Source organism: Microcaecilia unicolor, unplaced genomic scaffold (assembly GCF_901765095.1).
Source record: "Microcaecilia unicolor unplaced genomic scaffold, aMicUni1.1, whole genome shotgun sequence".
NCBI classification, from domain to species: domain Eukaryota; kingdom Metazoa; phylum Chordata; class Amphibia; order Gymnophiona; family Siphonopidae; genus Microcaecilia; species Microcaecilia unicolor.
In genome coordinates this window covers 37,904-62,791 of record NW_021963139.1, presented here as the reverse complement: position 1 = coordinate 62,791, position 24,888 = coordinate 37,904, and the positions used below count along the sequence as shown (strand labels likewise).

General features: G+C 43.7%; 1 protein-coding gene across 1 annotated transcript in view; it reads right to left on the bottom strand.

The window, feature by feature from the left end:
- LOC115458998 (anaphase-promoting complex subunit 1-like) overlaps nt 1-24,888 on the bottom strand; it is a gene marked incomplete at its 3' end in the record, with an annotated part of 157,761 nt that overhangs the window by 114,358 nt on the left and 18,515 nt on the right. Inside the window, 5 exon segments of the mRNA XM_030188858.1 lie at nt 6,749-6,955; nt 8,871-9,097; nt 12,115-12,260; nt 17,393-17,466; nt 19,806-19,888. Coding sequence (XP_030044718.1) covers nt 6,749-6,955; nt 8,871-9,097; nt 12,115-12,260; nt 17,393-17,466; nt 19,806-19,888 — 737 coding nt within the window.

The window sequence follows — 24,888 nt, the reverse complement described above, 5'->3', positions numbered from 1 at the left end:
TCAACCCAGGGGGATGTTCCATTCATTAAAGTAGAGAATGTTTTATACCTCCGATCAAGGTTGCATAAAATGGGCGGAGCAGACTCGCCCCAATGTATTAGATGTAGAGAACCTATGAGTACTTTTTATCATGCTATATGAGCCTGCCCAGTGATCAAGCTTTTTGGTTAAAAGTATCGTTTTATGGAGAGAATAATGGGGCGGAAGATATCGGTTTTGCCAGAAAGTGTTCTGTTGGGAGTTGTTACCACTTTGGGGGCGGGTACTGTCCATCATAACTTATTAGTTCATAAAGCATTCCTAATAGGTAAAAAATGCATTTTAGTAAACTGGATAAAGCCGGAGGCTCTTTCTTATTGGCAATGGCGCAACAGATTTCATGCATTACTTTTATTGGAACTCCGAGACTCTCACTTTAAATTTAAATCACAACGACAATTCTATTTAACTTGAGAGAGGTATATGCAAACTCTAGCACCTCAGGCACCAACTTGGTGAATTATCAGGCTCTGGTTGAGGGTGGGTAGCTGTGGAGGGAGTAAGATTTCCTCATTACAATTAGATAGATTTAGAAGGTATAGCATGGAGTGAGAGGAGGTGTGGAAAGGGAGAACTCTAGGAGAGGGTTTACTGAATCTTTTCCGATAGGCACGTATGGGAGGTTCTGGGGGTATTGTTCACAATAGGTGTCCTTGTTCTGGATTGTTGAATGGTGGGTTAGGTAGAGGGTGGGGCTGAGAAAGGGTTTCCCATCTCCCTTTTCAACTGTCAACGTCTTATGTGATCCGGTCTTCATGAGCCGGGTTGTTAGTATTCTCTTGGGAGGGGGGTCGATCTTAGTGGTGGCGTAGGAGGGGGGGAATGCTATCATAAACTTGGGTTGGGGTTATGGACACTGACAGTTTCTGGGTAGCCAGCTTGGCCTCTCTCTTCCCAACTTAATATATTCTGAGCTTGATAGTTGTTTAAATTGTTGTATAATTAAAGTTGTTGAAGCTCAAGTTGGAGGGGAGGGGGGTTAGGAGAGTGGGTGGGGAGGGAGTAGAAAAACATTAAAACTTCTGATGTTCCAATTATCACTTTATTTGTAGTTTGAAGGATTGTTAGCAAATTGTTGCATAATGATCATGTTGTATGTTCATTTTGAAGGATAATCAATAAAATTGTTGAAACATAAAGTAGAGAATGTTTAACAGTAGGCACACCAACATTTTTGTTTTTTTTAGGTAGCTCACGCAACAAATCAAAAGACGGAGCCTTGCTGCATCTACCTATCCTGTTTACTATTTTTACACAAGCATAAAACTAAGTGTCAAAAACCATTCCCAAAGTAAGCAACAAGGGATTGATAGCTCAGTGGCTGCAATAGTGCTCCAACATGGATTTGTACCATGCTAAGTAAGAGTAAATATGTTCAGGGATGAGCACTGCTAAAGGCAAATACATATTTGTCGATATATCTGGAAGTACTTTACTTGACTTGATATCATGCCTCACCAATAATCCGAAAGCATGTTACAATAAGCTCAAAAATGGATATAAAAAACTAAACCCTACAATCCTATCACAAGTATAAACCTAAATTATTGTGTCAATTAAATACTCAAGACATCACTCAATAACACAAGTTCACTGTGAACCAAAACCTTTCATAAAAGAACCAAGTTTTCAATTTCTTCTTGAAAGCTGGGTAATAGTTCTCACAGTACAACTCCAATAGTAATGAATTCCATAGCTATGAGTCCCCCAGTTTCATTGTGAAGAATGCAATAACCTTAATAGATCATACGAACACAAAAAAAATCATGCAAACCCAATAAAGTAAAACACAGTAGCTTAAAATGAGCATGATGTTTGATTGGCAAAGCAAAAATACTTATTACCTGTAACTGGTGTTCTCCAAGGACAACAGGCAGACTATTCTCACAAATGGGTGATGTCATCCCAAGACAGCCCAGTGCAGACACTGACTAGCTTATAGTGTAGAATTTTCTAGCAGCGTCCCACCGTGCATGTGCTGGTGCCTTCCCGCCCAATGAGGGAGAGAAGTCTTCCAGTAGGGTGAAAAAGCAAAAAGCTCAAATTAAAGACAACTCATAAGGAAGGTGGGAGAGTATGTGAGAATAGTCTACCTGCTATCCTCGGAGAACACCAGCTACAGGTTAAATATCTTTGCTTTTTCTGAGGACAAGCAGGCCTTCCTATTCTCACATCCCTAGGTACCAAGCTCACCAAAAATAAGAAAGCTAGGATAATTGAGTCTCAAAATGTCAAGACTAAAACTTCAATCTAACTGAAGCTAAATACATACTAGCTGTGAATGTGCAGCCTGGAACAGAATAAAACAGGGCCTAGGAGTGTGGACTGTCTGTGGGCTTTGGTCCGCTCCAGAAAGAAGGCTAAGGCTCACTTGCATTCTAAGGTATGCACTACACTTTTGCAAGGATGGGCATGAGGTCTTGGGGAAAATGTCAAAAGAACAATTGACTGGTTAAGATGGAACTCCAAGGCAAACAAAACAGGAAAACAAAATCTTCCATAGGCAATTAAGACAATCCACAGGAGTGGAAGTAGCCACCACAATCTTCAAGTTGATCAAAGAGATGTTTATTATCCAATATATAACAGTGCTGACAAATTGAACCGAACACGGGCCATGTTACGGCACTCAAAGCCTTCTTCAGGGGTTCTTATAAGTCAGCAAAGTTTTCATAAATACGGTTAATAGTTTTGCCGACTTGACTGTGGGCGTCTCTGACTTTCTTTGATGACTCACTGTGCTAAAATTGTGGTGGCTACTTCCACTCCTGTGGATTGTCTAAGATGGAACTCCAACACTACCTTAGGAAGGTACTTCGGGAGCATGCGGAGGACGACTCTGTTGTGATGAAAGTAAATATACGGTGGATGAGCTATCAAGGCCTGGAGCTCATTGACCCTGCAAGCTGAAGTGACCGCCACCAAAAACACGACTTTCCAGGTCAAAAGTTTCAGATGACAAGTGTCCAGAAGCTCAAAAGGAGCTTTCATCAGTTGGGTGAGGACAACGGTGAGATCCCATGACACAACGGGAGGATCAGTAGGGAGTTTGTCAACAACAAAACTCTCATGAAGAGAACAACTAAAGGCTGTTCAGAGATGGACTCACCACCTACACGATGATGATAAGGCTGCCAATTGCACCAAGATGGACCCTTACAGAGTGGGTTTTTAAACCAGACTCAGAAAGATGCAGGAAGTACTTGAGCAGTTTTTGTGTAGGGCAAGAATAGAGATCTAAGGCCATGCCCTCACACCAGACAGCAAACCTTCTCCATTTAAGAGTAACATCTATTAGTTGAAGCTTTCCTGGATGCCAGTAAGATACAGAGACACACCCTCACACAATCCAAGGGACCCGAATTCTATGCTCTCAACATCCATGAGGGCCAGAGATTAGAGGTTGGGATGTAGAAGACCCTGCGTTATGCGTGATGAGGGTTGGAAAACAGTCCAATCTCCATGCATCTTCAGAGGACAACTCCAGAAGAAAAGGGAACTAGATCTATCGCAGCCAGTAGGGTGCGATCAGAATCGTAGTGCCCCGATCTTGCCTGAGTTTCAGCAAACTCTTCTCTATGAGAGGAATGGGAGGATATGAATACAGAAAATCCTGTCCCCAATGCAGAATGCCACTAGTCTCCCATTTGAACTGAGCCCGAAGCATAAATGAGGGACCTTGTTGAGATGATTGGCGAAAAGATCCACCAAGGGGGTGCCCCAATCTCGGAATATCTTCTGAGCTACACCCATGTTGAGAGACCACTAGTGCAGTTGCAATATCCTGCTCAGTCTGTCCACCAGGCAGTTGCTCTTTCTGGGTAGGTAAGTGGTAGGGAGGTCCATCCCGTGAAGAAGAGCCCACTGCCACATGTCTGTCACTTCCAGACACAAGGAGTAAGATCCTATACCCCCTGATTATTGACATAGAGCATCGCAACTCAGTTGTCAGTTTGAATGTGCACAATTTGGTTCTGGTGTCGACCTCTGAAAGCTTTTAGAGCGTTCCACATGGCCCAGAGCTCGAGGAGATTGATGTGAAACTGAACTTCCTGAGCGGATCATTCACTAGCCCCGAATGTGAAGCCCAGCCACATGAGCTCCCCAACCCAGCTTGGAAGCATCCGTAGTCAACACCTGAGGCGTTGAGAGCATTGGTGGAATTTGGAATGGAAATCCCACAGTCAAATTGACCGGTCTCGGGGCCTGCTAATAGCGCCCGGTGTTGAAGCAGGTGCACTCCCAATGGATGCCAATATCAGAGCAGCCATGAAGGTTGATGCCACTGGTGCCAAAGACGATGGTCCAACATTTGTAGAGCCATAAAGATGCTCCATTTGAGCCAATCGCACCCTCTGGGTTCTCACCTGCATATGCAAACAGGGATCACAAACAGAGGGGGGTCATGATTTGGCCCAAGGCATCCGATGAACCACTTGTGCAGGTCTGTGACAGAAATCACATGCCTTGGCACACTACTTGAAGCCACTGGGGGTCTTCTTGGACATCGAAAAAAGAATCAGCTAAATTAAACTCCTCAATCTTGAGCTGCAAAAAAGAGGAGTGTTCAACCGCACGGCCACTCACGAAAAAGAAAGAAAACCTAAAAATGCCGAAAGAGAACTAAAATAAAAAAGTAATAGGAAGGTAACTGAAGAGGAAAAAAAAAAAAAAAAACACACCTGCACCAGAAGGCACTCACTGAAATCGAGAGCACAGCGTAAGGGAGAGAACACAAAGTGCTTTGAACACACCAGCGCATGAGCTCTGGGATGCTGCAAGAAAATTCTATACCGAAAGCTAGTCCGCGCCTGCAACGGGCTCCGTCAGGATGACATCACCCACATGTGAGAATAGGAAGGCCTGCTTGTCCTCGGAGAGCCAATGCAATTCTACCAAAACCAGTGATACATGTTCAAAAGCATTTATTCATCAACAGTCTAGCAGCTGTGTTCTGTACCAGCTGCAAATCTCCTCAACTGGTATTCTGAAAGGCCACAATAAAGACTTTTACCAGAATCTAATAAGAGATGTTATGTATATATGAATCAACGTGGCCAAGTCTTTCTTATCCAATGGAGAGTGAAGTCAGCAAAATATAAACCTAAGACAGAAAAGCATGAATTATGCAAGACAAGGAAGAGAAGCAGGATTAAGCCCTAATATTTCTGAATTATTATTCACATTGGACTGATTATCACACTTGTAGGTACTACCCATCTATTCAAGTTCATCTATGAGGCTTCAGTGCAGAATACTGCTGAAACTTTTCCAAAAATATCACTTTCAAATTAAGGGCATTTCATGACTCCTGTTAATATCGGTTAAAAAAAACAAACAAAAAAAAACAACCCAAAATAGACTTAATTGATTTCCCAACTGAAAAAATCTTCTTGTATTAGAAGCAGAGAAAACAAAATCATTCACGCAGACGCCCCAATCTACATGCTAAACCTTGTGGATCTACCTCCCAGAAACGCCACAAAATCGTCCAGCAAATTTCTCAATCTACACTTCCCCAGCTGTAAAGGACTAAAATACAAGCTGATGTATGCCACTACCTTCTCTTACAGGAGTACGCGTTATGGAATGCATTACCCGCAGACCTGAAAACAATTGAAGAAATAACTAACTTTCGCAAATCTCTGAAGACATATTTCTTCAATAAGGCTTACAAAGAGAACCCATAACCCTAGCAAACTACCTCACCGATCCTTCCAGCTATGACAATCTACCTTCTAAACTTATCCACCCTATCAGTTCCTTCTTCTTCCCCTTACTTAATCTTTACACATTACTAATTGTATCTGATATCCTGGAATGACAGCATCATAACCAAACTATGTAAGCCACATTGAGCCTGCAAATAGGTGGGAAAATGTGGGATACAAATGCAATAAATAAATAAATAAATAAAATTCCAACAGCAGTCAAAAGGCCTGTGATTCTATGTGCTGCTGCTTTTTCTGGGTAGCACCATCACAACCACCAAGTAAACGTATCCAAGTATGTGCAGGTAAACAGGTCAAGCTGCTTCAAAAGCATGAGTGCTGACAGCTGAGACTCAAGGTGACTTAAAAGGAACTAAAGCAGCAGATGTTATTACTTGCAAAGGAAAACAGCAAAAGTAGAGGCTGACAAATGCGCAAACCAATAGGGAGATAATCTCAAAAAACAGTTTATTCAGAATATTCATATCAATATCAAGGACCCGAAACGTTTCTTGTCACATGGTGTTTGCTGATCGGTTGGCTGTTCCTTTGTTCTCTCTGAAAGTTGATTGTGACCCCTGAGGCAGGCGCTTTGGCGCCGAAACACGGACCGTGTCGGGTCCTTGATATTGATATGAATATTCTGAATAAACTGTTTTTTGAGATTATCTCCCTATTGGTTTGCGCATTTGTCAGCCTCTACTTTTGCTGTTTTGCTTTGACTTTCCGTGGAGGCTCCTCCTGTCTTCTTTTATTACTTGCAAAGGCCCATTTACCAGAATTCAGTAAATTCCTTAACTGGTGGTCTGAATTTATTATTATTATTAGCATTTGTATAAAGGTTTCAAGAGTTTTTTTCTTTTTAAATAGTATTTTGAGAGAAATGTACTCATTTTCCATACCTCCCCAACTTCCTTTCTACTTGAAGAAAAACTAGTTGTTGCTTTTTCTAATTTTCTTCAGATCCCCAAGGATCTTAGTCCTTTGCAAAACTGTACCTGATGTTGGTTGGTGTCTCTGTCCACAAGTGATCAATGCAGAGTTCAGGAACGATGGGCTCAGTTTCTGCAGTGATGAAGTCACTGGAGGTGCTGTTTGGGGAATGGGAAGCACCGAGCCTCTTTGGAGATGGGGTGTGACTGGAAAAATTAAATCGCTGAACACCAGAGAAAGGCTGCATCCCCAGGGCAGGGGAATGAGAGCGGCTGCAAAGTTAAAAACACAGCATATCAAGAAAGATTACTCAAGAGATCCACACCCAAGACACTGAAAATAAATACATGCTTCCCAACCTAGAACCTGTCTAAAATAAGACAAATGTTAAGTCCTTCTTGACAAAGAGGACTATAAATGGGTAGCTAGGCGTAGCAGGAAGGGAACAGAAAATCCAGTGTCACCAGCCAGAACTAAAAGGTTTTTCTGCAATACTCCAGGAATACTCAAAGCTTAGAAACTGTGCAGTCATATAAGAAAAACAAATTCTGTGTCAGTTTGTATCTGTGTCTGCTCCTGAGGTCAGAAATTGTGGCACAGAATAGTTATTTTCAAAATACTAGTATTTTACAATCATATTTGGGTTTAGCTCATGCCTTTTCTTAGTAGTAGCTCAAGGCAAATTATTTGAACTACTGCTGAAAAGGTGTGAGCTAAACCCAAATCCAAACTAAAACATGCATTCAGTTACACAAAGGTATTTTCCTGCCGCAGAGGACTTACAATCTAAGGGATCTTTTAACTAAGCCGTGCTTTAAAAAAGAGGCTGGTGCTGCTGTCAGTGCACGGGTTTCCCCACACGCTGCAGCCACTTTTAGTGCAGCAGTAAAATTACCACATTCCTTTTTGGGTTTTTTCTTAAATACTGGTTACACACTAAATTTCCCCATTAGTGTGTGGCCATTACTACCCCTACCCAATTAGCACAGGCATGTCTACTCTCCACCCCTAGACACACGGGATTGGCACGCACTAAGCAGAACACTTCCATTGGACACCTCAGCGTGTCCTGCGGTAGTGCTCTTTTATTGCGCGGTTGGCCTACCACGCCTTAGCAGAAGGGCCCCTAAGTTTCTAACTGAAGCAATAGAGGGTTAAGGGACTTTTCCAAGATCACAGAGGCAAATCAGTAGGATTTGAACCCTAGCTTTGCTGGTTCGCTGCCCACTGCTCTATTAGGTTACTCCTCCAGTTCAACAGAAAGACAAAATATATAGCAAGAAAAAGCAGTTCACCAATCAAAAGAAAAGCTGAGCAGTCAATTTTTTTTTTAACGCTAAAACAAACACAAAGTCTGTTTTTTTGCCAGGTCCTGTTAGTGTACAATGGTAAGTACTTAAATCTGATGCAATATACCATGGACATTTTCTACAATAGGCTTATGACCCTAGCAACTTTTATATTGTATTTCATACTTTATTCCTGTCTTTATATCACACCACAACAGAAGAGATTAACTGTTGGAAAAGGTTGTTTTCAGAAGAGGACACACAATAAACAAAGGATACAAAGTAAAGGAATGGAGTGTGCCTGCTGCAAAATCAATTACTATCAAAAATGTTACCAAGCCAGTTGCTGAAGCTGTTAATCTCTGCAAATGGCTTTTTGGCTTCATATGTCTCTTTCCCTTGCAGTTAGCTGGCTTGGTAACATTTTTGATTTTATTGATAAATAAGTAAACAGGAAAGTTCAACATCAGATTTAAGATCTCACTATTAAGGTTAATCTCATACCAAAGGCATGCCAGATCACTTTGAATGGTTTAAACTGTGCACGTCATACATAACATGCATTAACATGCACAATTTAAACCATCCAAAAAGGGAAAGAGTTCTCATTTAATTATCCTATGTAGCTATACAAAGGGTCTCTGCACAGAAAAAAAAAAAAAAAAATCCAGGTCCATGGTACTTTCTGAATGAATCCAAATGGAAGCAGCAATGCCATGCACACTGCTCAAAAATGACAACCTGTGTGTTTCCTGATGCTTCAATGGTTTCACTCTTTGGTCTCTCTCTTTTTTCCTAATTACCTGATATTTTTTTTAAATGTATCAAATAAGCAATTTCTTTCACATCCAGAAATCACCTGAACTTAGCATGTCAGGACCACATGTTATGTGCCTACCTCAGGGCAGCCATGTTGGATATAGAAGGCGAGTGGGAGCGGGAGTGAATACTGGGAGAAGATGCTGAGCGACTCTGGCTGTGCATAGAAGGGTAGTTTTGAAATGGAGATGGAGCAGGAGAATCCCCCTTGGAGACACTCCAAATATGGGCAGTCAGGGAGTTACTTGTGGATACATGTTGTGGTGTGCCCTGCTGGTCAGGATACTTCAGAACCACATTTTGTTCCTGCAACCAGAAAGAACACTGATCAAGGATACTAGCAACACCATACAAAGATTTAAAATACTGCTATAAACAGCAGCCAGAAGAATTCAGGTCATCTCTTAGCAGTCCCGAATTTACCTCAGAGGGGCCCTTTTACTAAGCTGCACCAGTAAATGGGCTTATCGCGTGACTTTACCGTGCTCTAAGACCATTTCTAGCTTGACGTAAATTGGTCCTTTTTTATATTTTTCAATTAAACAAAGTCTTTTATTGACAAAAAGAAGACAATTATAAACTACAGACAAATCATCACAGCAATAAAAATAATACCCAAGAGAACAAAGCAAATAACACACTCTGCTGAGTCACATCAGATAGCAAAGCACAATCTCACTTTTTCAAGGATTTCAAACAAGTAAACCTGCCTACCCCACCGCAACCCTATCCCCTTTTCAAATAGGAAGCAAAATCATACAAAGATGAAAGGATACAAACATATCAAGTGCCCAAGGCAGCAAGACAGCCCCACAGCTTTTCTCACCTCCCAAGAACATTTAAACACACAGCCTGTAATTTACCCATATCACAAATCTGCCTTTTTTTTCAATTACTTCTTTTCTGGCCATGTGCTGTTGCCATTAGAGCGCAGCCACTGAAAATAATTAATGCAGGAGCCCTTACAGCCTCATATTTAGGAGGCGTTAATGGCTCCCATGTTAAGTCAGCGTTATTCAGTTAGCGCACGCTAATGTCAGCACATAGCTGAACAGCACATCTATACCCCCTCCAAAATATATAAATACATACAGTGGGGGAAATAAGTATTTGATCCCTTGCTGATTTTGTAAGTTTGCCCACTGACAAAGACATGAGCAGCCCATAATTGAAGGGTAGGTTATTGGTAACAGTGAGAGATAGCACATCACAAATTAAATCCGGAAAATCACATTGTGGAAAGTATATGAATTTATTTGCATTCTGCAGAGGGAAATAAGTATTTAATCCCTCTGGCAAACAAGACCTAATACTTGGTGGCAAAACCCTTGTTGGCAAGCACAGCGGTCAGACGTCTTCTGTAGTTGATGATGAGGTTTGCACATATGTCAGGAGGAATTTTGGTCCACTCCTCTTTGCAGATCATCTCTAAATCATTAAGAGTTCTGGGCTGTCGCTTGGCAACTCGCAGCTTCAGCTCCCTCCATAAGTTTTCAATGGGATTAAGGTCTGGTGACTGGCTAGGCCACTCCATGACCCTAATGTGCTTCTTCCTGAGCCACTCCTTTGTTGCCTTGGCTGTATGTTTTGGGTCATTGTCGTGCTGGAAGACCCAGCCACGACCCATTTTTAAGGCCCTGGCGGAGGGAAGGAGGTTGTCACTCAGAATTGTACGGTACATGGCCCCATCCATTCTCCCATTGATGCGGTGAAGTAGTCCTGTGCCCTTAGCAGAGAAACACCCCCAAAACATAACATTTCCACCTCCATGCTTGACAGTGGGGACGGTGTTCTTTGGGTCATAGGCAGCATTTCTCTTCCTCCAAACACGGCGAGTTGAGTTCATGCCAAAGAGCTCAATTTTTGTCTCATCTGACCACAGCACCTTCTCCCAATCACTCTTGGCATCATCCAGGTGTTCACTGGCAAACTTCAGACGGGCCGTCACATGTGCCTTCCGGAGCAGGGGGACCTTGCGGGCACTGCAGGATTGCAATCCGTTATGTCGTAATGTGTTACCAATGGTTTTCGTGGTGACAGTGGTCCCAGCTGCCTTGAGATCATTGACAAGTTCCCCCCTTGTAGTTGTAGGCTGATTTCTAACCTTCCTCATGATCAAGGATACCCCACGAGGTGAGATTTTGCGTGGAGCCCCAGATCTTTGTCGATTGACAGTCATTTTGTACTTCTTCCATTTTCTTACTATGGCACCAACAGTTGTCTCCTTCTCGCCCAGCGTCTTACTGATGGTTTTGTAGCCCATTCCAGCCTTGTGCAGGTGTATGATCTTGTCCCTGACATCCTTAGACAGCTCCTTGCTCTTGGCCATTTTGTAGAGGTTAGAGTCTGACTGATTCACTGAGTCTGTGGACAGGTGTCTTTCATACAGGTGACCATTGCCGACAGCTGTCTGTCATGCAGGTAACGAGTTGATTTGGAGCATCTACCTGGTCTGTAGGGGCCAGATCTCTTACTGGTTGGTGGGGGATCAAATACTTATTTCCCTCTGCAGAATGCAAATAAATTCATATACTTTCCACAATGTGATTTTCCGGATTTAATTTGTGATGTGCTATCTCTCACTGTTACCAATAACCTACCCTTCAATTATGGGCTGCTCATCTCTTTGTCAGTGGGCAAACTTACAAAATCAGCAAGGGATCAAATACTTATTTCCCCCACTGTACCTACCACAGAAACAGTAAAACTAATACAAAACAGTTTACCACAGTGTCATTCCTAAGGGGGCTGACACCCGGGGCGGATCGCCGATGCGCCCTGCCCCCCGGGTGCAGCGCGCCCCCCCCCCCCCGGCAAAAGAACCCCCCCCCCCCGGTGCAGGCCCTTGGGGGGGGGGTGGCCCGCGCGCCTGCCAGCTCTTCGTTTTCATGCTCCCTCTGCCCCAGAACAGGAAGTAACCTGTTCCGGGGCAAAGGGAGCATGAAAACAAAGAGCAACAGACGCGCGGCACCCCCCCAGCAGTGTGCACCCGGGGCAGACCGCCCCCCCCCCCCCCTTGGTACGCCACTGGTTTACCGTGTCTTCCATTAGGCCATTTTTGCCATGTTAAGCACGCATTAGCACTTAATGCAGTTTAGTAAAACAGCCCCTTAATGAACAGAAACGCAATTCTGCTCTTCTTTGTTAAATGAGAATTACATCTCTATGACTGCGATAGGCTAAACTAGGCATAGCACAGTCTAATGACATAGAGCTATCTGGCATCAGTTTTCTACCCTTTATTTTAGTCGGCCTATTTGAAAGCTTCTGGAGTGTAGTAGGGCCACTAGTGGAATATGAGCACCCAAGGTCTTGTTCCTCACCTCAGGCTTCACTCTCCGAAGAGCCCATACTGAATGTACGCTCTGAACCGTGTCATATGTCATTATAATGGAGGGTTCATTAGTGGTAAAAACAGTATTCATTGTAGGCTCAGCCACGTACTGCACACGAGCACATCCAAACACCCCTAGGAAAGGAGAGGAAATGTTCAGGAAGAAAACCCACATTGAGTCACACTATATCAAAATAGGGTAGAGTTAACACTGACACAGCCAAAGCCACACTGTGCTTCCTCCATTGAATGTTCAATGGGTTTGCATTAGGTATATGACTTTTTCTTGATGAACTCAGTATATTTATTTCTTCTTCTGTTACTTGAAAATCCGCAGTTAGACCCCAGCTCTTCCCCTGTCTTGCCCAGCCTGAGCCCACCACTCGCTTTTCTACCTCTGAGCTAGCCACTGAGAACCTCTAGCCAGAACATTAGGATGTTGTCGTTCATGGTGTCAAAGATGTTGAAAGATCCATGAGGACTACAAAAGAGCTAATACCTTTATCACGGGTACCATTAGTGTTATCAATAGGAGTGGCCTAATGGTTAGTGTAGCAGGTTGTGGACCTGGGGAACTGGGTTCAATTCCCGCTGCTGCCTGATGGTCGGCAGTGGGTTGAGAGCCTGGGAAACAAGGTTCAATTCCTTCTGCAGCTCCATGTGACCCTGGGCAAGTCACTTAACCTTCCATTGCCCCAGGTACAACAGTAGTACAATCTACTATTTAGATTGTGAGCCCACTAGGGACAGTGCCAGTACCTGTAAAATAAAACTGTAAACCACATAGGTCTAAACGGTATATAAATACTTAAATGTGCATTTACTTTCTAGAATCCTTATTGTACACTGGTTCCTCCTCCACCCAACTGAAAGGAACAGACTACCTACAATCACTGTTCTCACTGCTGGACACAAGATACAGTTTTCAGTTGTTCAGTCACCTATTCTAAAACACCAACATACTGCCAGCCATGCAATGTCAAATGGCTGGACATACATACAGAACAAGAAAGCTTTCTTGGCCAACTGAATAAAATTGTGACAGGTCTCCAAATCTTTTGACAACGTTCATGATTTGAGATAAAGATATTTAGACAAATTACATAAGAACATAAGAGCAGCCATACTGGGTCAGACCAGTGGTCCATCTAGCCCAGTATCCTGTTTTCCAAACAATGGCCGAGCCAGGTCACAAGCACCTGGCAGAAACCCAAATTGTAGCAAGAGATGAAGAAAACTATTTTCTTCCCCTCAAAGATAAAAAGTAATTCACCAGCTGCTGCTGTTGAATTTATGGTGTGCTCCCTTTTGATACATAGAAATCTGACAGTAGGGTAGGCTGGCTCTTCCAAAAACTACAAGGGAGACACTTTTCCAATGAAGTTTAATACATTGAATAACACCAAACGCCTCAACACAGCTGCCATATTTCAGCACCAGTGCGCTTGCTTTAGGAGTCTTGTGGTATGAGTTATGGTAAGGTGGATGACGTTTTCAAACTATAATGCAAATGAAGACAAAATTCGGTTTCCAAAACTTTAAGAACATACTTCCAACAACCATCAGCACAAACCCTTTGATCCCTTCTGTAATCAGCAGATGTATCTCTTTGCCTATATCACAGGTATATTTGGGAAACATGAACTGAAGGCAAGTTTACAAGAAACAAAAGACTAATATCATTCAGCTCAGTAATCAAATCATATTAATCTCCCATCTTATTCTTATGCCTGTCTGACATTGCTGCCTGGATGTTTCACCGCCATCTGAAGCTAAACATGACCAAGACTGAGCTTCTTATCTTTCCACCTAAACCAACCTCTCCTCTCCCCCCTTTCTCTATTTCTGTGGATAATATGCTCATCCTTCCCGTCTCATCAGCATGTAACCTTGGGGTCATCTTCGACTCCTCCCTCTTCTTCGATTCACATATTCAACAGACTGCTAAAACCTGTCGTTTCTTCCTCTATAACATCACCAAAATTCGCCCTTTCCTTTGAGTATGCAACCAGAATCCTCATCCACACTCTTATCACCTCCCGCTTAGACTACTGCAACTTGCTTCTCACAGGTCTCCCACTTAGCCATCTCTCTCCTCTTCAATCTGTTCAAAATTCTGCTCCACAACTAATATTCCGCCAGTGTCGTTATGCTCATATTAGCCCTCTCCTCAAGTCACTTCATTGGCTCCCTATCCGTTTCCGCATTCAGTTCAAACTCCTCTTACTTACTTACAAATGCATTCACTCTGCAGCTCCTCAGTACCTCTCCACTCTCATCTCTCCCTACACTCCTCCCCGGGAACTCCGCTCACTGGGCAAATCTCTCTTATCTGCACCCTTCTCCTCCACCGCTAACTCCAGACTCCGTTCCTTCTATCTTGCTGCACCGTATGCCTGGAATAAACTTCCTGAGCTGGTACGCCAAGCCTCATCTCTGGCCATCTTCAAATCTAGACTAAAAACCCACCTCTTCGATGCTGCTTTTAACTCCTAAACCTTCAACTGTCCCCTATCCCTGATATGTCCTGCCTGTCTGTCCTAACCCTTATCCCTTACTTGTCCTGTCTGTCTGTCATAATTAGATTGTAAGCTCTATTGAGCAGGGACTGTCTCTCCATGTTCAAGTGTGAAGCGCTGTGTACGTCCGGTAGCGCTATAGAAATGCTAAGTAGTAGTAGTAGTTTTAAGTTTATTATTAACATTTTATATACCGCCCAGCTTAGCCAGATCATGGCGGATACTAAATACTATCAAAAGAAAAGAACACCATGTTATTTGAAAGGAAAAACAATCACAGTCAGTCATTCAGAACCAAGCATGTAGCCAGACCTCAACTGGGGGGGGGGGGGGCACATTTTGCCCTGCCTCCCTGCTGCTCTCTGCCCCTGTCACAACCCCACATACCTGGGCTGGCGGGGGTCCCCAAGCCCTGCCAGCACATGCCGAGCTTGCGTCTGGGGGGGGGGGGGGGCTGGAGGAAGCAGGTCAGGCAATGTGGTGGCAAACATTCCTAGAGGAAGGCTTCTGCTGACAGGGCATGGGAACCCCCGCCAGCCAAACCAGCAGACTTTGGGGGGTCTGAATCCAAATTCGGGGGGGGGGGGGCACAGGCCACAAGCCCTCGTCTGTGGCTACACCACTGTTCAGAACATTCATTCTAGAAATCAGACCTGAACAGTGTCTTAACTATTGTAAAAACTTAATAGATCTTACCTTTCTCTCCTTCCATAATATTAAATGCTTGATGAAAATAACAACTTAAGATTTAAACTTGTTTATATTAAGATTAGCACATATAGGTTTTGGAATATTATTCCATAAGTAGGGTGCTAGATATAAGAAAGCTCTCTCTCTCTCATCCAGTCCCACTTTATTCTATGTCTAGATGGAACCGTGTCTGCCATTTGCGTACAATTTAAAGCACAAATTTTCAACCTTTTTTTTTTTTAATCTTACGGCACTCTTACAAAGTGCTAAAATTCTGAGGGCACCCCCCCCCCCACACACGGTCCAGCATGTTCCCTTCTCCCCCCCCACCTGCACCCCCCACAAATGGTCCAGCATGTTCCCTTCTTCCTCCTCCCACCTGCACCCCCACAAATGGTCCAGCATGTTCCCTTCTCCCCCCCCCCCCCACATAGTCCAGTATTTTATCTTCTCTCCCCCACCGAGTTCAGCATTTACCTTTTCATTCTCCATTCTCACAAATAGTCCAGCATTTACCTTCTTTTCCCCAACCCTCAGAAATATTCCAGCATTTACATTATCTTTTCCATATCTCTTCCTCTCCAACCAGGAACCACCTTTGTCTCTCTCAACACTACCCCCCCCCCCCCCCCCCCCCCCCGTATAACTTTTACAAGTTTTCTTGTCTCTAGTGGTCAGCAGCAGCAAGCAGCAATTCATATAGTCTGCTCGTGTCAACTCTGTAGTGTTCTATCTGACACTTCCCACCTATGTGAAAGCAAGAAGTTACATCAGAAAGAAGGATCCAGGGTTGATGCAAATAGGCTGCATGAATCACTGCTCCCTGCCACCCGACCGCTAGAGACAAGAAAACTTACTCCATTTTGGCACAAATCAGTGCCGTTCCTGGGGGGGGGGGGGGGGGGGGGGCGGGGGGTGTGGTCCGCCCCAGGTGCATGCCACTGGGGGGGTGCCACGCATCTGTCTGCTCCGCTCGTTCCGTGCTCCCTCTGTCCCGGAACAGGTTACTTCCTGTTCCGGGGCAGAGGGAGCATGGAACGAGCGAAGCACACAGGCGCGCGGCACCCCCCCCCCCCCCCCCCAAGCAGGTAAAAATGCACCCGGGGGTGTCCTTTCACCGGGGGTGGGGGGGTCACGCTGCACCCCGGGGGGGCACACGGGCGATCCACCCTGGGTGTCAGCCACCCTAGGAACGCCACTGGCACAAATTAAGCTGCCCCAACTCCTACGGCACACTGATTGAAAAACACTGATTTAAAGTATGATTTTTATTTGCATTTACAAACTGCATAGGTTAATGGAGTTAATTTGGAAGTCATTTTACCTCCATCTATTCTTTATTTAAATACTCCTATGTTACTTCAGCTTTCATCATAACCTTTCTATATGATCTAACTTCTTTAGTTGGCCAGCATTCTCTTGTAGATATTCATTGTGAACTATGTGCTCTTGAAAGCTGTCAGCATTCCCTCAGTTTTTAGCTTTAAAGTCTGCTCTATCTCATCTTTAAAGGTTAGCGCCTGCAGTCTGGTTTCTCCTTGGATACAATGAAGACCATCCTTTTGAAACCGGCAACATTCAGAAAAGGGGGAAGCCCATTTCCTAATAAAAATCACTCCCTTCCTGCACCATCTTCTCAGCCATGCACCGACACTCTGGAGCTCTACCTGCATCGTGGGTACTGAACATGAAACAGGCTACCCTACAGGTTCTGAATTTCAACTTGTGATCTAAAAAATTCTAAAACTTGCTCACATGTAGCATCACAGCCAGCTCCTCCCCAGCAATGTCTAAATAATACATGAGGTCCACTACATTTGTACAAGTCAGGAAAGTTACAAAGTGACCCTCATGCCTACACATCCTTCCTTAGCTATTTACACTCCTCATACTGAATCACCAGTAAATAGCGGTACAAACGCTACCTCCCGGGCACATGCTCCTTGAGACACATCCACATCTACCTTTCTGTATTCAACAATGAAGCACTTACATGTGACATTATTCAATAGTGTTCTTGGTGAAGTATGCCCCAAAGTAGTAAAACGTGCTACAAACCTCCAGATTTACAAACCAGGGGTGTTATCTCATCCAGTGGATGCAACATGCTGAACAAAGTTGGCAAAGGCTCCCTACAAGAAAACACGAATTAAACATAAATGTAAATACTACTTACTCAACTTATGGCTCAACGTTTCATGTCCTAATGGTACAGAGAAGGACTTGAAGGATGCAGAGGAGAGAGGACTAATCTTTTATATAGATATGGATTGTTTACTACTACTACTTATCATTTCTATAGCGCTACTAGACGTACACAGCGCTGTACACTTGAACATGAAGAGACAGTCCCTGCTTATTTGGTTACACAGACCTTGGCAGACACTGATTTTTATAAATGACATCATGGGCATGGAGGAATATTCTTGTTCATACATCCAGTTTTTCTAGATCTTTAAGAAGTCAGTTTTCAATTCCAAAGTTGTATGAGAGTGCAGGAATTGCCAGATAATTTATTTATTTGGATTAAGCTCACAGTAGCTAAAGGTGAGTTATATTACACTAGGTTTAATGGCTTGTATCTTATTCTATGCTAATGCACTCAACACCAATTTTATTATCCTACTAGTAAAAAAGGCCCATTTCTGTTTTAAAGGAAACGGGCGCTAGCAAGGATTTCCTCGGAGTGTGTATGTTTGAGAGAGTGTGAAATGTGCGAGTGTGTGTGTGTGACAGAGAGAGAGTGAGATTGGGTGCGAGTGTGTGTGTGAGAATGAGAGTATGTGCCAGGGTCCCCCCTCTCTCCCAGTTCCAGGGTTGCCCCCCCCCCCGGTATGTCTCCCATTTGCAGGGGTGCCCGCCCCTCCCTCCCTTCCTGTTGTAGGGTCCCCCCTCCATTTTTTCCCAGTTGCAGGGTCCCCCCTCCCTTTTTCCCAGTTGCAGGGTCCCCCCTCCCCTTTTCCCAGTTGCAGGGTCTGTGTGTCTCCCCCCTCCTTTTGTCCAGTGGAAACAGCTGTAAAAACAGCAATGAGAAGCAGCTCCTAGGTTTCCTTTTTTTTTTTTTTTAGTGTATAGGAATGACGGCTGCTTTGGGGAGTGTAATCAGATTAACCAATGGGCTTCCTTGCTTACCATAGACTTGCTTTGTTCACTTCCACTCCTGTCTATTGAATGTCCTGCAGCATGTCATAGCAGCCAATCAGTGGCACTTCAGGAATGATGTCACTTTTATCTACTCCACTTTCCTGAGCAGCTCTGGCCGGAAACCACGGTTCCAGGCAGCCTCAGAACGTTGGAGGTGAGAATTATTATATAGGATATTCTTTACTGATTTTTTTTTTTACTGAATGATTTATGCTTGATTGTCGTTCCTTTCTCCACTCCTCGCTATTTATATACGCTTTCTGGTACGAGTTCTTTTATCTCATAATCATCTGTTTCACTGGTTACCAATGAGATGGTGGATTCGGTTTAACTCCTGACTTTGATTTATAAAGGCACTTTATAAAAACAAACCTGTGTATTTCACAGGGCTGACCCAATTGTCAGCCAAGAAAAATTTGCCTTAATAGATCTTTCTTGCAATTCTACAGGTTTCCTGCAGACTGAGGTTGCTTGGTAGAGAGCCATCAGCTGTGATGCCTCAACACTATGAAATTTATAAACATTTAATGTACGAAAACAAAATCCAACTGGTGCACAACTTTGTAGTATTTCAAAGGGCTGTGGACACTTGGTTTTCTCTCCAGGTGTCTGGAGATGGACTAGAAACTAGGCAAAGGTGAGGAGGAGCATTTTTTCTACCTGAGTCAGAGACTAAAGTTTCAATGTTAGGACTCAGTTTTAAAAAGGTGTGATTTTATATGTTGGCACACTGGCATCCAAGGGATGGGATGGTTTTACTCAAGTTTCAATAATTCTTTTACTGAATGCCTCCCCAGCTTTCCCCCCCATCCAACCTCTCCTGGACACCCCTTATTTCACCACCCACCTCTAAAGGAAGCAGCAGTGTCCAATTGCACCTGCCTCCAGCACTGTCATCTTTCAAAATGGCACCTGCCATTTACAATGACAGAAGTATCAGAGGCAGGCGCGACTGGACATCACTCCTACTTTTAGAGCTGAGTGAAGGACAGCAATCAAGAAAACTGGAGGGGGCAGGGAACAAGGGCGTCTAAGGATAAGCATGGATTTCTAGGATGAAGAAGTGGGGGCGGAGTGCAAGGGGGCCAGCTGGGCTACAAGGGCAATTTTCATAGGGAAGCAGAATAAAATAGAGGTATAAATACAAGGCCACCCTGTATTTTTTTTTTTGGAGGGGGAGTGGAAAGGAGTATAAAGTGGGCTACAGGGTCACCATGGAATTTTCTTTTGGGGGGGGGGGGAGTAAAGAAAGCAGAGTTGGAATTCTTCCTCACATATAAAGGAAAATAAAAAATTTTAAATCAGATAAACATGTTTTGGCAAATACCTTGGAGGACTTGGAGGAAGTTCATGTGAAGAGCTGCTGCGCTCAAACAACAAGCCATATTTTGTTGGCCATACATTTGCTACCTACAAGTCAGACAGTAAGAAAGGGAACAGGGACAAAGAATAAAAAGAACAAACATTTTTAAAAAATTTTATTTTCTCAATGAGGAAAATCTTCAAATTTCTATTCTGACAGTGAACAATTACAAAGTTTTATATAAGTATTACCTTACCTTGCGAAGATTGCACCAACATATACCTGTGGCTTTCTCCTAAATTCTGGAGAAGCTGGAAATCAGTACAGAGGGGATACATGTGGCGGATTATCTCAAGAATCCCTCATGAGTCTATCCTACACTCTTAGGGAAATTATGCGCAAAATAAAATCCAATTTTGCAAAGTTTATTTGCCCTCATAACACAATATAATCACTATCTTTACATCATAATTTAAAATAAAAATGTTATTCAAAGATGCAGAATTTTTTTTTAAATTTCTGTGCAGTATCCACACCTCCCTCTCCAACATCAATCCCAATCTTAACTGCTCCATTTCTCTTTTCCCTTCAGCTTAATCCATCCCCAATCCACACAAAGGATTTCCCTCTTCCCCAGCTTTCTCTCTCTCTTACACTGTGCCCCTCCAGGCTCAGACCCCACCTCAGCTTTTTCTCTCTCTCTCTTTGAATCTCTTCCAAGTGAGGATCCCAGCTCTCTTGCTTTGCACAGCTCCATCTCTATCTCCAGTTCCCTCTTTCCCCAGGCCCCTGCAAAAGCCTACATTTACTTTGTTATCGAGCCTTTCTTCTCTTGTGGGTCCTTTTACTAAGGTGCACTGAAAAATGGCTTGCGCTAGTGTAGTCCTGTGTTTTGGATGCATGAAGATCCATTTTTCAGTGCACCTGTAAAAAATGCCTTTTTTTTTTTTTTTTTATTTGTCCAAAAACGGACATGCAGAAAATGAAAATTGGTGCAAGTCCATTTTGGGTCTGAGACCTTACCGCCACCCATTGACTTAGCGTTAACCAGGCAGTAAAGGTCTACAAGCGTACAATTATTATTATTATTATATTTGTAGCATTTGTATCCCACATTTTCCCACCTATTTGCAGGCTCAATGTGGCTTACATTTGCCGTAATGGTGAATGCCATTTCCGGGTAACTGAGTTACATATGGTATTACGTTAAGGTGCATATATACAAGGTAACATACATGGAGCATAACATATATGAAGCAGATCATGGCATATATATATATACATCGTGTACATATATATAGGTAAAGAAGAATAGATAATGGTATTGTATGAGGCTCCTGAACAATAGGTTGGCTTGTAACATACATTAGGTCATTGTAAATAGATCTTATTTAGTTTAAAGTTTAGGGTGGTATTGCTTGATTGTTAATATCAGGGAGGTTAGTCTTCTATGTGATAAGAGATCGGTTTTGTATACATCGTGTATAATTTTATTATTTAGTGTCTAAGATGGATGTTTGTGGTAAGCCTTCTTGAAAAGATCTGTTTTCAGTAGCCTTCGGAAGATGGGTAGGTCTTGTGTTGTTTTTATGGCCTTCGGTAGTGCGTTCCATAACTGCGTGCAGATGTATGAGAAACTGGTCGCGTATGTGGATTTGTACTTTAATCCTTTACAATTAGGATAATGGAGATTGAGGAATGTGTGCGATGATCTTTTTGCATTCCTGCTAGGCAGGTCTATTAGGTCTGACATATAGGTTGGAGCGTCTCCATGAATGATTTTGTGGACCAGGGTGCAGACTTTGAACTCAATTCTTTTAGTGGGAGCCAGTGTAGTTTTAGAGGCCTGGCGCTTTCATATTTCGCTTATTTCGTATTTCGCTTTTACCACCCTGAAGCACCGCACACTGGAAAATAAAAATTAAATTACTGCCCGGGCCACGCAGTAGCCGTGTGGTAATTCCAAACTGACAGTCATTGTGTGCAAGTAGGCGCAGGTGGGGAGAAGAGGGGTTGGTGGTTGGGAGGTGTGGATAGTGGAGTGCAGACTTATACGGTCTGTGCCAGAGCCGGTGATGGGAGACGGGACTGGTGGTTGGGAGGCGGGGAATACTGCTGGGCAGACTTATACGGTCTGTGCCCTGAAAAAGACAGGTACAAATCAAGGTAAGGTTTACACATATGAGTTTATCTTGGGCAGACTGGATGGACCGTGTAGGTCTTTTTCTGTCGTCATCTACTATGTAAAAGAGCCCCTTGGTTTCTAAAGTACTGTTCTCTCTTCTTTTCTCACAAACTGATCATATGAGGTTGTAACTGATTCCTCCATGTCCTCTTCTCACCCATATCCATGTGAGGTTCCACTGGGTTCTATACTATACCCTCTTCTTTTCAACCTTTTTCTCAGTCCCCTTGCCACTCTCATCCAATCCTCAGGAATCTCTAGTTACTTTTATGCTGACGACATTCTACTCCTCTTTCCTACAGATCCATATTCCCCATCTATCACTCCTCTTCAGAATCATCTGACCTCAATCAGTAAATGGCTTGCTGATCATAAAATGGTTCAAAATCCACAAAAAGAGCAGCCTGCTGGTTTATCAGGGGTCCTAGTAGTGACAAATCTCCTCTCCGTCTCATGGGGACTGATATCCTTCACCTCATTCCTATACTTAGGATTCTATGTAACGGGAGAATGGAGGGGGGCAAGGGTGTTCCAGACCTGCTGCTATACTATCAGGCAGTACAACTCTGAGCATTACCAGGGTCAGGGAAGGACATCCCCAAATAATGGATAAAATTAGAACAGAAGCTAGTAGGGAAGAGCCCTCTGGATGCATTTATATGGTTCCCAAATGGCAGTTCAAGAAAACAAGCAGCAAAAGAGACCAGCTGGCTTCACAGTGGAGCATGATGATTCAGGTGCAGCTGTTCAGCTCCCAGGTGGGCCTCAGAAGCTGCCTTAACAATAGGAATAGGTGCTCCCTGATACTACCTTACTTGCGTCTTTCTTCAACTGTGTGGGAAGATGCCGATACTGCAGCCATCTTGCTGTCATGAGACCATAGAAACAGCACTGCCTGTCCTGCAAATTTCATTATGATACAAAGGGTCACATACCTGTGCTGCCATGCCCTCCTTGCAACCCACACGGCTGTTGCTGTTTCTTCCTGGTCCCTGCACTGAATTCAGCATGGAGTATGCAGAGGTTGGCTTGCCTCTACGGTACTCCATATGGAACTGGGCAAGCGAGGGGACATTTCTGAACATGCCACCCTGCACTTCCTGAATTTTAGTTTCCTGCCCAACAACCTAAATGTATTCTCCTGAATTTTCCTAGTGCACCTTTCCTATGCCATTGATGCCTATCAGACCAAAACAGCTGGCTCTTCCCTAGCACTCTAAAAACTTATCTAGGGAACTTATGGTGGAGGAGTAGCCTAGTGGTTACTGCAATAGACTTTTATCCTGGGGAACTGAGTTCGATTCTCACTGCAGCTCCTTGTGACTCTGAGCAAGTCACTTAACCCTCCATTGCCCCTGGTACAAAATAAGTACCTGAATATATGTAAACCGCTTTGAAAGGAGTTGCAAAAACCTCAGAAAGGCGGTATATCAAGTCCCATTTCCCTTTCCCCTTATCTAGGGATCTTGGATTAAGCTCATGCATTTTTCAGTAGTAGCTCAAGATGAGTTATATTAAGGAATAGTAGCTATTTCCCTGTCCCCAAAAGGCTTACAATCTAAATAAGCACCTGAAGCATATTACAAGACAGTTACTGACAGTAAGGCAAGTTACCAAGCAGTCTTCATTTATTCAGCTATCTATACTCTGACAACTGAACCACCACCAACTGCAGCCTATTCCTAACCATCTGAAAGCCCAGGACCTGTGGTCCTATGTACTAAAAGGTATAAAGTAACTTTGCAAAAATACACATCACAGAAAAAAAAAAACACAAACCACAAAATGCTTTGAATTGTGCAAAGTTCAGGCATTCTGTGCTATATATTACACCAATGGACTCATTTTCAAAGCACTTAGACTTACAAAGTTATGTGGACGGGCATAATCGAACGCAAACGCCCATCTCCATGGGCGTCTATGTCCGAGAACGGGTACGTGAAGGGGCGGGACAGACTGTATTTTCAAAAAAAAAATGGGCGTCCATCTTTTTTTTTCGATAATACGGTTTGTGCCGGGCAAATGCATCGGATTTGTGCAGATTTGAGCTGGGCGGTTTCGTTTTCCAGCGATAATGGAAACCGAAGGCGCCCAGCTCAAAAACGAACAAATTCAAGGCATTGGGTCATGGGAGGGGCCAGGATTCGTAGTGCACTGGTCCCCCTCACATGCCAGGACACCAACCAGGCACCCTAGGGGGCACTTGTAAAAAGTAAAAAAAAAAAAAAAAAAATTAAATACCTCCCAAGTCCATAGCTCCCACCCCTTGGGTGCTGAGCCCCTCAAATCCCCCCCCCCCCAAAACCCACTACCCACAAATCTACACCATTACCATAGACCTTATGGCTGAAGGGGGGCACCTACATGTGGGTACAGTGGGTTTTGGGGGCTGTTTTGAGGGCTCCCATTTACCAGCACAAGTGTAACAGGTGGGGGGGGATGGGCCTGGGTCCACCTGCCTGAAGTCCACTGCACCCACTAACAACTGCTCCAGGGACCTGCATACTGCTGTGATGGAGCTGGGTATGGCATTTGAGGGTGGCATATAGGCTGGAAAAAAAAGTTCTTAAAGTTTGTTATTTTATGGTGGGAGAGGGGTTAGTGACCACTGGGGGAGTCAGGGGTGATCATCCCTGATTCCCTCCGGTAGTCATGTGGTCATTTAGGGTACTTGTTCGTGAAAAAAAATGGTCCAAAAAAATAACACAAATTTGCGGTAAACACACCTTTCTTTGTTGATTATCGGCCGAGGGCGCCCATCAGTCCTCAGCCGAAAACCACACCCCAGTCCCGCCTTCACCACACCTCCGACACGCTCCCAGTCAACTTTGCCCGTTTCCGCAACAGATTGCAGTTGAAGACGCCCAAAATCGGCTTTCAATTATACTGATTTGGGCGCTCACGGGAGAAAGGCGCCCATCT